General features: G+C 44.1%; 1 protein-coding gene across 1 annotated transcript in view; it reads left to right on the top strand.

The window, feature by feature from the left end:
* Positions 1-3,487: 3,487 nt before the first annotated feature.
* The window catches only part of LOC309404194 (protein ELYS-like), a gene marked incomplete at its 3' end in the record, with an annotated part of 44,404 nt that continues 32,294 nt past the window's right edge, over positions 3,488-15,597 (top strand). Inside the window, exons 1-7 of the mRNA XM_081998584.1 lie at positions 3,488-3,762; positions 4,994-5,241; positions 6,569-6,749; positions 7,528-7,735; positions 9,002-9,118; positions 10,104-10,188; positions 13,519-13,669. Coding sequence (XP_081854710.1) covers positions 3,642-3,762; positions 4,994-5,241; positions 6,569-6,749; positions 7,528-7,735; positions 9,002-9,118; positions 10,104-10,188; positions 13,519-13,669 — 1,111 coding nt within the window. The 5' untranslated portion in view covers positions 3,488-3,641. The remainder of the gene's footprint in view (positions 3,763-4,993; positions 5,242-6,568; positions 6,750-7,527; positions 7,736-9,001; positions 9,119-10,103; positions 10,189-13,518; positions 13,670-15,597) is intronic.

Here is a 15,597-nt window from a genome sequence, read left to right on the forward strand (position 1 = left end):
TCGGGCTGAAGGAAAGAACAATGCCCGTCAGCTGCGGCCTTTCCCAGCGAGATCGTGAGCCTCTGCGCGCAAGAGGGAGTAAAAAGTTGACTGGCTGTGTTTTGGGTGCTGTCCTTTCTACAAGTGAAGGGGTTTTTCTCAGTCCTTGCAAAGTGAGCATGTAGTTTCACACATGTATGAGCTAGCACAACGGCTTACTGCCTCAAGATGGGGACGGACGAATTCCCTCTCCTGCTTCCCATTGCATTGTCCTGCCTCTTTCATCGTGCCAGCTTTTATGCTTGCTAGTTCTCTCTGCAAGCCGGTTTAACTCTCTAACCTGGTGGAAAACGATCTGCTTTTCTGGGTTAGTTTCCTGTCTGCTGAGGGAGTTCACTTGGCTCATAAAGTGCGCTAGAAAGCGTTCAAGTCAGTGCAAGGCAAGCCACAGGAATAGAGTAGGAGAACAAAAGAGCAGAGGGAGAGATGGGAGGCGGCAGCGAGGCCTCTCTTGTGGTCAACATCTTGTGTGAAATCATATCTTCAGCTGCAGCTGACCATAGGTTTAGCTGGTTTAGCTTTTTCTTCAGTAAGGCCACAGCGTTGTTGGCCTTTGATTTTCATGTGCTACAGTCAGTGAAAACTGACATCCCAGAACTCTGGCTTCGCTGTATGTCATACTGCTTGAACACATAATTGCTTGAATTTTTTTCTTTTCCCACCTGGAGCTTTTTAATCCAAAACTCTATCATCAGTCTACAACTTGTGATGTGTTCCTTCCCTTGGAAATAGCTGATGATGCTTGGAAGTCGTAAGTACCGAGGGTGAAGAAGAATGGTAATTTTGGCAACTTGTACGCAGACCACTTTGGTATAGGATACAGCTGGGAGGTTGGATTCCTGAATGTGGAGTGAGCCTGTGGCGTTTTACACTAATCTGCCTTCTAACAGACAGAAAGAGGAATGGGATTGTAGTCGCTGTTTTCAAAGAGAGCAGAAATGCAGTTAGTGTTGGATATATCTCCTAAAGGAGAGGCTTCATGCCTTTACCCTAACTCTCTCTATTTTGCCACTGTTTTGATTTCCCACTACTCCTTGGTTTAGCTTAGCAGAATGATGCAAGTACAACATCCTAAAAATTGTTTGTTCAATGTTTTCATTAATGATCTGGATGAGGGGGCAGAGTGTACCCTCAGCAAGCTGGCTGATGATACAAAACTGGGAAGAGCGGTGATAACACCAGTGGGTCATGCTGCCATCCAGAGGGCCTTTGACAGGCTGGAGAAGGGGGCTGGCAGGAACGCCATGCAGTGCAAGAAGGGGAAGTGCCAAGTCCTGCACCCGGGGAGGAGCACCCCCATGCAGCAGTATATGCTGGGGGCTACCCAGCTGGAAAGCAGCTTGGCAGAAAAGACCCTGGGTGTCCTGGTGGGCACCAAGTTGAGCGTGAGCCAGCAACGTTCCCTTGCGGCAAAGGTGGCTGACAGTATCCCGGGCTGCATGAGGAGGAGCATTGCCAGCAGGTGGAGGGAGGTGATCCTTCCTCTAATCAGCACTGGTGAGGTGACAGCTGAAGTGCTGCAGCCAGGTCTGGGCTCCCCAGTCTCACCAGAGAGAGATGGAGCTACTGGAGAGAGTGCAGCAAAGGGCACAGAGATGGTTAGAGGGCACTGGAGCACCTCTTCTATGAGGAAAGGCTGGGAGAGCTGAGAGCTGGGACTGTTCAGCCTGGAGAAGAGACATCCCAGGGCGGATCTCACCAACGCATGTAAATACCGGAAGGGAGGGTGTACAAATACCGGAAGGGAGGAGCCAGGCACTTTCCTGTGGTGCCCCGTGACAGGGCCAGAGGCAATGGGCACACGCTGAGACATGTAAAAGATGCTCTTTGCCTACTGTGTTAGTATCTGGTATTACGGGCTACTCACAAAACACAGGCGTTAAATTATTACGATTAAACCACGCCAGAGTGCTGGTCAAGTTGTGGGGCTTTTTCCTCTCTGGAGCCCCTGGATGCAGTGCAAAAGTTCACCCCACTGTCCCTTTGAAATGATGACAGGTGCCAAAAAGCAAACCCAACAAACTGCTGCAAATGAGTTGTCCCGGCTGGAACTTGACCTGTGTGAGGTGTGAATTCTGGCAAAGTAGTCAGGCTGGCTGGCTGCAGCAGTGTCCCACAATGCTGGCTTTGCCATCAGCAACATTTTTTTCAAACTGTTGACTTGTGCCTCTTGCGGGACCCTGACTTACCCTGACTTGACACTTGCTGTGTTTCACGCGCTCGTTGTTTTCATGCTGGCAGAAGATGCTAGAACATGCTCACAAGTAGAGTGCTTGTGACTTGCAATCGAGTAGATTCCAGTGCCCAGGTTTCAGAGCATGACCTTGCTTCGCAGAAGTAACAACTCATAGAAACGGTATTGGTTTATAAACATTTCCCTTTCCTAGCTTTGTGTTGCTGCCAGAGTGTAGTCTTCAAAACTAGCCGTAACCCGCAGTGCTGTAAGGAAAATAGGTTACTAGTGCACGCTGGAAGAAACAATCCTAAAACTGTAGTTGCAGGAGAACACGTGTGCTGCAGTTGATGCAGCAAGGCTTTGTGTGCACATTTAGGTGGCTGGCTGTAGTGCTTCGTAGTACAGAGTAAGGGTTCTGTTTGACGCCTGAGTTGCTCAGCGTGTGTAACAGCCGGGAACAGTGAACGACGCGTACTGCCTGCCTTTTGAGACTTCATGAAGAAAGCAGTGCTGTTTGAGCAAGATAATTAAACTGTCTTGTCTTCCGGGGGCTTTTTCAGTAACGCACAGAACTTGCAAAACATGGATACTTCAAGCCGTTTGTATTCGCACGTCTATGGAGTATCTCTTATTTGGCCTCCTATGTAATCGTGTCAATTGCTTCAGCTTTTAAGTTTTCCCCCCCAAAAAATAAAGGAAATTTTTGTTAATTCCTGCCGGGAAGGACAGGCGATAGGAAGGAAGGGACTGGAATAAGCAATACAAGGATTCAAGCCCAGGGAAAAAATCAGTGCCTCGAAGTGCTGCGTTATGTTTACGTTGTCAGAGTATGGAAAACTACTTTCTAACTGATGAGCTCTGAAAGTCTGTATTGCTCGTAATGTGAAAATATCAACAGTACATTTTCTGGAAGAATTTGAGAGTGAAGGTAGTTAAGAACTTAGTATTCCTTAATGTTCAGAATAAACATGCAAAAGTGAACAAGACATAAATGATGCATGAAATCTACTAGAAGACAACTGACAATAAATGATATGGTATAAAACCAAGGGAAAGGACAAATGGAAACTTATACCTGTTACTGAGAAGCTTTTTAAGATACCATTTTTCTCAGGCCCCGTCTTACTAGCCTATGTGAGTAGACTTGAACTCGGTGTGCTGTGTTTTTTCCTGTTACTTACCTTGTCAGTACCTCTGTGACGCCTTTTGCTGGTGATCTCACAGGCATCGGGAAAGCAACGCGTTCTCCTTTTGCTCTGCTGTGGGATCAAAAGCTGTCCTGAGTGCCATTTTTTTAAGGAAAAGAGCTACAGGCGATGTGGAGGAGATTTTTCAGAGCATACTGATGAAACTTCTGTCAATCTCGGAAATATTTATGGCTGACATGAGTCTGGTTTTGCATCTTTGCCTTTCTTTCCAGTGAAGAATGGGAGACCTAACGGCTCAGGTAACGAGCAGTCTGCTGCAGTTTCCCGAGGTGACTATCCAGGCCCTTGCGGAAGATGGAATAACCCCAGGTTCTGTGCTTTGCGGGAAGTTTTCTGGAGGTGAGCATTTTCCTTTAGCTTTTAGGTATAAGGTTGTCACTGCCTGGAGGTTACCTGACGCGTAGGGTCATGGTATCAGCTGTGTCAGGTTGGTGCTGTTAAGACGCATCAGGTTTTGAGAGAACAAAAAGGATGTTTTAACGATTAAAAATGTGAATAGTAAAACACTAGCGTGTTACTCACATTGACATTACAACAGCTTGCACCGGTCTTGTGCCATTAAAATAATTCACTTAGTTACTGTGCTCAGTCAGTGGGCCCTCCTCCATTTTTCATTAAAGAAAAGGCAGTTTTCAAAAAAGTAATAGTGTTGCTTTGGGCCGTATTTATTTGTACCAGCTCAAGCTCTAGGACCATCCTAACGTCACATGCAGAAATAGTTCTTCTGCAGTGTTGCAGAGGCAACCCCCCCCATTTTTCTTTTCTAGTCTGAATGAAAACAGAAGGAAGAGGATAACCCTGTTCAGCGCCGCAGCCCCATATCTCCCAAGTACTTAATGGGGTGCAGATGAGGAGCCAGTGAGAGCTGCTGGAAGTGGCTGAGCAGATTAGGTAGTTGAGTTTCTGGGTGATCTGAAACTGGATAGAGCTGGGTGCCCATCTGGATGTCTAGGCTTCTGTTAAGCCCAGGTAGAGTCTATCTACCAGAATGTAAATGCAGTAATTGACTTAAGACTTCCTTGGAGCTTGAAGTAGCTCAGTGGAACAGAATGTGCTAAATTCTTTCTGTGATCGGCACGTGTAAAAGCTGAAATTTGCTCAAGCAGTGCTCATTTTAAGATAGTTTCTTGTTGAAGTCCAAACCCCTGCCCAAAGTAGGCATGTGTCAAGTAAAACTCAGAAACTAGAAATGGATTGGTTTAGATTTGTTGCGTCAGAAGTATGCTCCAAGAGTAGTATTCCCGTATGTATTCAGGTGATTTCTAGCAAAACCAAGCCAAACATGGTATAAAGACTGTAGATCAATATATTGTAATCTTTATCGCAAATGATCAGAATTCTTCAGTGCAGGAATGGCAAGTACATATGCAAAATAAGAAGGTTGTTAATTCTAAGATGCGTTGCCTGAGGATTTCAGTAGGCGACTTTAAATAATTGACCCGAGTGAGGTAAGTCCGTCTTCCTCTGTTAGGTACTTTTCTTGAAGGAAAGGGGCAGTGACTGTGATTTTTCAGTTGTTTTCAACCTTCTCTTGGAGATGGGCCATAGTCAGCTTGCTTTTCTCTTACAGGGAGAAAGCGCCTAGCATGGCTGGCGTGTGGTCCTCAACTTGAGGTCGTGAACTCTGTGACAGGAGAGCGGCTCTCGGCATATCGTTTTGGCGGCGTGAATGAACAGCCTCCCATTGTTCGTGTGGTAAAGGAGTTTTCCTGGCAGAACAGAACTGGACTACTGGTTGGGTTGGAAGAAGCCGAGGGAAGCGTTCTCTGCCTGTACGACCTTGGAATATCAAAAGTGGTTAAAGCAGTTCCAGGAAGGGTGCGTACTTTTTTAGTCGGAGAAACGAAGCTTTTAGGTGGTTAGGTGCTGCATAGTCCTGTTGCAGGGAAAGCCGTGGAGCGTCTCTTTGTAGGAGGTATTTTTTCTATATTGCCTTAAGACGCTGTCACTTCCGAGTACCCCGTCAAGACAGCCTTGATGTAAAATCCTGGACTTAACGGTACCATTATCGTTTGAGTTTACTGATAGTGAAGCAAGTTTTCTGGTTTTATTGTAGAGCACATAGTTACCTAACTCTCCACTTGCACAAAAAAGCCTTGAAAAATACCTTTTTTTGGCCAGAGAGAAGAACAAAAAACCCCAGCCCAATATTTAAAGTGTCTATAACATATGTTTCCTATATGCTTGATTGCTGTCAGAAACACTGCCTTCAAAATATACCAACATACTTTTGTTGTATAGCTCTAGTGCAGGCGTCTTCATGTGCTCGTAGCTCGTACCTCTGCTACAGCAGTCACTATTGCCCTGGGATGTGTTGCAGTGCTGAAAGGTCTGTCTTGACCTCCTAATGAAGTTGCGTGCAGACCGCGTCGCATGTTAAAGAGCAGCGTGCACTTCTTCCTGAGCTGGAGTTAGCTTTTTGTCTAACAAGCTGCTGTTCTTCCTGCTGTTGTTTTAGGCTGGCTTTTTAAATCTTTGTTAGCATTCATAAAAGTGCTGGTGTGCATTTAAAACAGTTTTTTTTACTTTATCTGGTCGTTATTTTTCTTCTCAGTGAGGACCAGTGTAAATGTGACGAAGATAGTATCTGCCTTCAGCACTTTCTGAAAATGTTTCATTCCCATGGAAATGGTGTGTTTGCCATGCAAGTTGCCCGCCGCCTCGTCTGACTGACAGCCATGGCTTATCTTAATGCCTGTTTGGCAAAGGCGGCACCGGCTGTATGGCAGTGCTGATGGGCTGTGGGCAGTGGGAGAACTAGATTTAGTTTTCTCTTTCTTACTTAAGTCCCTTAAATATGATAAAGTTTCTCACATAGAACTAATTTTCTGTCCTTTCTTAATTATTTCTACGGAGGAGATGGAAATTGGTAAGCTGTAGGAATAGAATTCCCAACTTTAAGGTGAAGTTAATTCAGTTAGGTAACTGTAGGAACTCTAGTAAGTGGAAGGCAGGAACAGGTTTTTGTAGAGGGCCTTCTTTTCCCGCCCCCCCTTGATGTAATTGGAAACAAGGCTTTGCTTCCGAGTCCTACGATCCTGTATTTATTGTCTTGTTTCTGATGTGCTAATTCTGGCTTCACTTCTGAATGATTTCTCTTCAGCTTGTCAAACAGCTTGAATAGCAACTTGTAGTTTTCCTGTAGGTAACTGCTGTAGAACCCATAACTAATGACGGAGGACCCAGCGTGAGCACTGGGCACCTACATCCAAGTCTGCGATGGCTCTTTGGAGTGGCAGCAGTGGCTACAGATGCTGGTCATCTACTTCTGGTTGACCTTTGCTTGGATGATTTATCTTGCCGTCAGAATGAAGCAGAAGCATCGGGTAAGCTTGCAGGTTTTAAACTTGAATTTGAAAGGAAGGAAAGGTGTGTCTTTTAAATAAACAATACACGTCCCACTTTGAAGATACTAGTGCGCAGACATTTACGACTGCTGATTGCAGATGGTGGGTTGACGCCGTATAGTCCTGAACCGATGAAGAATGGCTTAATACTCCTCCCAGTGCTCTAAATGCCTCCCTCCCACCCCGACCCCTATGTCACTATGATTCTTGCCAGTATGGTGTAGGAATTGTAGCGTCTGAGTTGGTGCAGCTGCCTGATAGGGAGTTGTGTCAGAGGTGCCCTATTTCTCCGGAATGTTCTTGTGCTTCTGCAAATTGACTTGGGGCAAAATTTGGGCTCGTTTTTTAAAAAACATCTGACGTATGAAAAATCATGCATTTGGATGAATGAAATCTCTAATTTGTGTACTCAGATTGCATACGCTGTTTCGGCTACTACAGCAGCGGCTTCAGGAGTAGATGTCACTTCAGATAGATAGCTTCATCATGAGGCCCAGACTCCTCTGATTTACAGAGGGCAAGAAGAATTTGTCTATGAAGGTTACACTTTTACCAGGTTTTGAAATACGAGTGAGAATACCCATCGCATCAGAGAGTTCTTAATGTTCTTTGAACACATCCAGCATGGAAATAGCAAGAGAAGTGTTGCATAAATGGGTGTTTTGCCTGGGGCGGTAGAAGTAGCTTATACGCGTTGTCACGTCAGTGTTTAAAATGGCATACCGCATTCATTTATTGTGTGGTTTTGTGTGTGTAGATCCAGAAGTCGTTACTAGAATTCTTGCTGGAGTTCCACAAAGGAGAGAAACTGTGACCAGAGAAGGAAGGCATCTCTGTTTCCAATTACAAAATCCTTCAGGAGCAGCAATATCAACCCTGTGCTACATAAGCAGAAGCAATCAGCTCGTTGTGGGTTTTTCAGATGGCTACCTGTCACTATGGAATATGAAAACGTTGCAGCGGGAGTAAGTAGGCCTGTACCCTTGGCCATGCCAGGACGGGGAAGGGTCTCAATTTTTTTGCTGAAGGAAGTATGTTAATTTAGGAGAGAGACCTTTTTCAGGGACTGGAATTTTGATTATAACCTTGGAATGTTTGGAAATCCTCTTCTGAGACAACTGCTAAGTCCTATATGGATTAAGTGGACCGCCTTCTCCCCCATGGACTAGTATTGTTTTCCTTCTTGTGCCTGTGGATTGAGGAATCGTGGAAAGCATGCTCCTTTGGGGTGACGTCAAGCAGTTAGGGTGCGGTAGAGCTGAGTTCTGTAAGACAGTGTGTCCTCTCGGTAGGATTCAGTGAAACCAGGAAATGTGTGTATTTTGATGAAAGAGATTTTAGAAATTATGTTGCAGCACCAGTTGCTGCCATTGGGGCATACATGGAAAGGCTTAAGTATGTTAAGAATGCGCTTTTGGTGATAATATTCTTTAAAGTGTCCAGGATGAAACTAGTGAGACATGAAAAACCAGTAGCTGATCTGTGCCAGAAAGTAGATTCTTTCCTGCATTTCAGCCTTTGACCGACGTAGGGGATTGACCCCTTCCAAGGCAACGATGCATGTGAAGGAAAGTTTGCTTGGAAGACTTGTAGATGAGAATAAGGGGCACATATATCTATAAGCAATAGAAAAGAGACTTTTTTAACTCTGCCACAGAGCAATCGCACTTGAAATACTTGACCAAATTCAGATAGGGATTCCCTTAAGCACATCTGCAGTGACTGACCAGAAACTATTGGATGCATAAAAAGACAGTGGAGGAATAGTTAGGGGGCAAGAATGGATTGTGAAGGTGCAGATATGGTTCAGAAGCCTGGAAGAAAAAATGGTTTACGTCGTCCAAGTGAAGAAATGAGGAACTACATCTGTTTGGTGCCATTTTAGATTTGTTCAGGAGCTATGCTGCTTTTTAAGTTCAATATTGAAGTAGGCTACAAGAGCAGGACCAATCTTCTGCGTGGCAGCTGAAGTAGTCATTTGTGTTCCTTGTCCTCAGGCAGAGGAGGATGTTAGCCCAGGTTATTGCATTTGATGGACAGTAGTTTCCTCACCTCCTGACTGTTGCATAAAACGTAGTGGCTTCCTTGACTCACTTGTCTAAGCCGGAAGTATGACCTTTTGTGCTTTGAGGATAAGCATGTAAGGTGCTCTTTTCTCAGAAGATGCTTCTGCCCTTCTGCAAACAGTTTGTGCCAGCGGGCTGACCTTTTTTTTTTCTTGAACCCTGTAGGCACCACTCTCAGCTTGAAGGAGGAAGGATTCCTGTCTATGCTGTCACTTTTCAAGAGCCTGAGAACGATCCTCGCAAGTGTTGCTACTTGTGGGCTGTTCAGTCTACACAAGAAAGGTAATTGGAAACTTACTGGAAGAGACTGACTTTTTTTTAAAAATATATTTGTTCACATACAGTTGGTACATGTATATTTGTTTTGTTTATGTAGCTGTGTGGGAGGTTCTCTGAGGTAGGGAAGTTGTTACGCTTACAAGGCAAATTTGACAGGCTTTAACGGACGTGAAGAGGGACCTAGTAGTTCCTACCTCCTGAAAAGAACGCAAAGCAACAGCAGCTGTCTTTTTGTGCTTGCGTTCTTAAATGATTTCCTTTGTTTCTTGGCGACTGCTTCATGGCTTGTTTGATATTTGCACCACGGTATTAAATTACCGTTAAAAGTAGTTGAGGCTGCAGATCTAGCCCAGTAAACGTGCCGATGTAACAGCCTGCTGCCCCTAAAGGAGGGAGGTGACAGTATTGCCGATTCCCTTGTGGCAAGTCTAGCAGTCTTTGGAGCCTTCATGAGCCGGTTCAGCTCAGCTGGCAGAGAACGATCACTGGTCAGCAGAAAGGTCACCGGTTGCCTGCTGGGCTAACGAGTCAAATCAGTATGTGGAAGGGTGCAGTGTATGCAAGAGAGGGACTGGAACTTTGGTGGGAAGGGACGGGGAGAAAGAGCTCTCTCTTCCAGCACCGGGAAGCTATTTAACCAGCTCAGGTGTTCATGGAGCGGCAGTCTGCTTCAGTTTGACTTTAAAGCAGTTTTGATCGAGAGCTCTTCACTGTGAAGAACTATCTCCAACATTTTTTAGTCCATGCGACATGCTAGGGCCTCCAAATTGTATGGTTAGCATTTACCCCTCAAGGTGTGCTAGTGTCAGATCGTCCTCCTTTATGTTTTAGCGGCTAAATGTGACCAATCATGATGTTTTGGGAAGTGGTGTTTTTCTTTTCAGCAAGAGTACACTCTTAAGAATACTTCAGTCTAGATCTAATAAAATGATAATGAGGACTACAAAGCAGCTTTGTCATCAAATTTCCTCATTTTTACCTTTTTCAGTGAAGGTGATGTTGTGAGTTTACATCTGTTGCAGTTAGAATTTGGTGACAGAAAACGCCTGGCATCAGGACAAGTCATGTATGAGGTAAGACGTGCATGTATGTGAGAGGAAGAAAACAGTCATTTTCTCTAAGTGCGTATCAGTTAAGTTGTCAGGGCTAATAGTTACCATCAAAATTCTGAGACCTCTAAAAAAAGAAGTGCTTTGCTGAGTCTTCAACTCAATAGGTGTGGAATGAAATAGGGGTGGTTCGTTTCTAAACACTCGTGGTACGTGTTCTTATTGTGACTGTGCGTTTTGATTTTCTGCATGAGCTTGGGTTTGGACCTTTTTGGTTTTCCTTCTATACAGGAAAGCTGCTTCCTCTTGTAAGGAAGCAACGTCCAACTTGTAAGCGTTGCTTTTGACTAGGTAAAGGTTGGGTGTTTGGAAAAGGTGGTGTTTCTTTAAAATGCATTCTCTCTCATGGTGACAAAGTAGAAATATCTTCAAGTGATTCAGCATGATCTAGATATGGATGTCTTCTCTTTATCTTTGCTTATGCGCAGTGTTTTTTTATGACATAACAATACCGTGCTGTAGAGGAGGAGAGCACCCTGATGGGGTTTTTTAGCTGTAAGTGGGCTTTCTCTGCAGTTCTCTGCTGCATCTCTTGTAGTGCTCTAAGCACTTTGGCAGGTTGATAGGAGAAGGTTTCTTTACTCTTTCTGGAGTTTCACTTTTGAACTCCGGCTTAGTTTTATCCTCTTTTAAAAGTTATTTTTGGCTACAATCTTAGCAGCGGCCCAGACAAATCCTTGTACTGTGTGCTTCTTTGAGTAAAAAAGGAGGTGTCTATATCCATTCCTCTCATGGCTACTTTGCTCTGTCTCAACACTTCAATCTTAAAATGTTTGACCTTCAACTCTTTGGCTGTTTTTTGTCTTGGCCATCTTATTTTCCCAAACAAAAGATGTGACGCGTGTCAGTCTTTACCTCAGAGGGTTGAAACGTTTCATCAGCCTTTAAAAATGCATCTACTAGAAACTCCAGTTGACACTGTTGAAAAAAAGCACACAAAGGGATTAAATAGGGTTACTGTGTTTGTGGCCTGAGAAAGCTGTGGTGTACTTAATGTAAGACTTTTAAGCCAGTGCAGACCATGCAACCAGCCGCACGTTCACAGGCTTGTGAGAGGTGTCAGGCACTAGTCTCTGGGTTTGAGGCATTTTACTCCCCTGCTACTTCTTGCATCCCTGTGATGAGTGTCGTGGAAGACTGAAACAGGAACCAGTCGTACAAGGTAAGTGGAAGAGAGAACAAAACAGCTAGTCCCTCTGGGGAGAAAAGGCAGGTTCTTCAGCTGGCTTCCAGATGAGCCACTTACACATACCAAGATGGGATAACACCTACTGCCACAAAAACATCAAACCCCAAACCCCCAACACCAAAACCAATTCTCAACCCCCGAAAAACCCAGAAGATGCATTAGGGCAGAATCTGTGCTCTACAGCGGGCACTTTTAGTCTCAAAATACTTCCTTGTAGTCACAGAGTGGTCAGTACTACATGACTGTCTGCCTACATGGCTGGCCGAGTCAAGTTTCTTGTCCGACCTCAGTGGCAGCAAAGGTAAGAGTTGTTCCCACTTGCCAGGCCAAGTTTGAGTAACAAGGAGGAATCTATTGTTGATCCTTGTTCACTGAATAGAGTTCAAAGGAACTTGAAAGACTTGCCTACTACAGCAGTGCTTTACTTCCCAGGAATCAGACTTGAGGCTGCAAAGCAGTGTCATAGTAAAAAGTCACAAATACGACTTTTGTCACATGTGGCACTGTCTTGTTATAAATGCGTGTCAGGCTTGTGTCTCCATTGCCTTCAAGGCTGGTGTAAGTCTGCTCAAGGAATTAAACATAATGCTAGCTTTAAGTTAGGCTTTCCAAGATCTTTTTGTACCATCTCAGCAGTTGCTAAATGTAGTGCATGAAATCATGGTGATGGAGCAAATCTTTACGTTTGTCCTACACAGTGCTTGTGGATGGAAAAGTATAGAGTTTCTACGTTCATATCAGAGTCTGATGAGTGCATCTCATTTGAAAAGTGTCTTCATTTTTTACTGGGCAATAAAGACTTTGCTTAATATCTTCCATACAATGGAGTTCCTTCACTTAGATTTGCTTGCCCCAGGGTAGAAAATGTAAAATACACTGCTGGGCTTCAGAATTATTTTTCTTCTCAGTAATGAAAGAGTTAATTTTGGTTTTTAAATTATTTTTTGTTTAGACTGCCTTGATATTTATTTCCTGGAACTGTGAAGAGAAAGCTTGCCTTTTCTCAGATTAGGCGAATTAGATGTATCGCATGAGATGATATTGGAATGTGTTGTTTCATGCCAACAACTCAGCTTCTCAGCTTTGAGAGCTCTGAAAGCTTAGGGAACTTGGGGAGAATGTGGTCTGATCAGTTTGGGGGTTGTTTTATGTTAGGTGGTGCGTGGGGTTTTTGAGTTTTCTTTTTTTTTGTTTGGTGTTTTGTTGTTGTGGTTTGTTTTGGGTGTTTTTTTAGTTGTAAAGCTGCCATTTGTCCACAATACACACATTCATGCATTGTGCGGTAGACCGGATGAACAAATGCTGTATTTGGAAAGAGAGTATTTCATTTAATGCTTACTTGGGAGATGGTGGTAGCAGAGGCTCAACACAATCCTGCCGGGGTCTCTGTGTATCTCAAAGTAGTTTGCTTACTCTGTAGTAATTCGTGATCCTAAACACCTTGTCCATGTGCACCCCATGTCCTTTCTGTTTTCCCCTTTCGCTATTGGCTGTGCTTGGTGAAGGAACTGAGGGATATTTCACCCGTTAGTCTCTGACAAGCTTCGAGGAGGAGCTGGTAAGAGCTGACGTGGTTTGAAAGAAGATTGTGAACCAGTAAGAAGGCCTCATAGTTGCGACAGAGGGGTGCATGTTCACTCCAGTGCTGTGCCTGTAGAGAAGAGCTCTCAACAGAGCTTTAGCTGCTGTAGTGCCACGACTTTTCTAACTCCATCGGTTCTGTAATCAAGACATGGAGCAAAGAGCTTTGCGTGCATATCTGTTGTATTATTTCAGGTATTGCTTTGTAAATATACGTTTAGGTTTGTAAAGAAACCTTGATGCTGCATGGAATTCTGCAAATTCTTTTGATCTGAATAACATTAGGGAAATGCTACATTTTGGAGCTGTACAAAGCCTTTAGAGCCAAACTTACCCATTACAATTTGACACTTAATTCTCTTGCATGTCAGTTGTACTTTCTATTTACCGTAAGAAATAACTCAAGGATAATACACGGTATAATATGCATATTATGTCAGAGAGAGACATTCATTCATATTTAGGTATACTGTATGTTTTAATCTCAAAATGACCTTTTTTCTCCTCTTTTATTCTTTCCCCAGGGTTTGGAATACTGTGACGAAAGGTATAGCTTAGATCTCACGGGTGGAGTCTTTCCCTCGAGAGGGCAGATCAGCAATATTAAATTACTTAGCTGCCAGACTGTAGAAAAATTTTGCAACCACGTTGACAGAGAGGATAGCGTTAATGAAGGTTTGTCTGTGTTTGGTTATTCTAAAATAAATGGATTCTGAGCAATGAATACTGTTCTGTACCCACAGGCTGAAAGTCTTAAATGTCTGCATAGACTAGCTTGTTTGGATTATTTAAAAAGAAAAAACTGTGTGCTTAAGTGATGTGGGACTTCTTTCAGGGAAAAAATAGGTTTTATTTTATGCTTGCTGACATGTTATAGCGATGCGTGGTGGGGCTATCTATATGATGCCGGTCAGTCCTTTTATTCCTCTAGCTGTCGTCTTTGAACAACAAGGTCATTCCGTCCACTGCTTAGGAATGTTACCTGATTTTTTTTTTTTTTTTTTTCCCCTGTTCAAACCTGTATCTGCATCTGCATCCAGTTGGCAGCTGGTCACAAGTGGTGTTCCCCAAGGCTCAGTTTTGGGGCCAGTCTTGTTTCATATCTTTATCAACGACCAGGACGAGGGGATTGAGCGCACCCTCAGTAAGTTTGTGGACAACACCAAGCTGGCCGGCAGTGTTGATGCACTCGAGGGTAGGAAGGCTGTGCAGAGGGATCTGGACAGGCTGGATCAATGGTCCAAGGCCAACTGTATGCGATTCAACAAGGCCAAGTGCCAGGGCACTTGGGTCACACCAACCCCATGCAACGCTACAGGCTTGGGGAAGAGGGGCTGCAAAGCTACCTCGTGGAAAAGCACCTAGGGCTGCTGGTTGACAGCCAGCTGAACATGAGCAGGCAGTGTGCCCAGGGGCCAAGAAGAAAACAGCATCCGGGCCTGTATCAGAAACAGTGTGGCCAGCAGGAGTAGGGATATGATCACCCCCCTGTACTCGGCCCTGGTGAGGCTGCACCTGGAATCCTGTGTTCAGTTTTGGGCCCCTCACTACAAGAAGGACGTTGAGTTGCTGGAGTGTGTCCAGAGAAGGGCAAGGAAGCTGGTGAAGGGTCTGGAGCACACGTCTTGTGAGGAGCGCTGAGGGACCTGGGGTTGTTTAGTCTGGAGGGAAGGAGGCTGAGGGGAGCCCTTATCACTCTCTACAAGTAGCTGAAAGGAGGTTGTAACGAGGTGGTTGTTGGTCTCTTCTCCCAAGTAACTAGTGATAGGACGAGAAGAAAGGGCCTCAGGTTGTGCCATGGGAGGTTTGGACTGGATATTAGGCAAAATTTCTTGACCAAAAGGGTTGTCAAGCATTGGAACAGGCTGTCCAGGGAAGTGCCTGAGTCACCATCCCTGGAGGTCTTTAAAGATGTGTAGATGTGGCACTTAGGGTCATGGTGTAGTGGTGGACTTGGCAGTGTCAGGTTTATGGTTGCACTTGATGATCATCAGGGTCTTTTCCAACGTAAATGATTCCATGATTCCATGATCTGCCTGCACATTTTTTCCTCTCTAAATCTAATACGCTCCTACTCCTACAAGTTCTTAAAGCAGTTAACTTGCCTTGTCCGTATATGCAGTTAAAACTCTTAGGACATCTTTCATTATCTTGCAATAATTAAATATATGTCTCTGGGTTTAGAAATTCAGTTATGCTCTGACCATATCTTTGTGCTTGCTGCAGTAATAACTTTCATAGCCTTTTGCTTTGACTGTGGTATTCACCTTCCCTCTCTTCCTTCTTATGGCCTTAACTTACGTCTGATGTCAGAAAGACGACACTTGCATGATCTTTCTAGGTTATTTCTGTTTATTATCTTTGACTTAGTCCCGAAGCAGCAACTTCCATCTCTTTTGTGATGCCATCCTCTACCAAGAGCTTGTCAAAGTCTAATAAAAACATCTTTGGGTTGAGAGAGCTGAAGTGTAACATTGGGAATGTTTTATGTTAAAATCTTTATTCCAATTGCCTGTTTGCTGGGTTTGGCTTTTTTTAAAATTAATTTTTTGTGCTAATTGATTTCTTTCATTCTGAATATGCTGGAAAGGAGCTATTCTTAA

Source organism: Phaethon aethereus (genome assembly GCF_964289735.1).
Source record: "Phaethon aethereus genome assembly, chromosome: 3".
Classification (NCBI taxonomy): Eukaryota; Metazoa; Chordata; class Aves; order Phaethontiformes; family Phaethontidae; genus Phaethon; species Phaethon aethereus.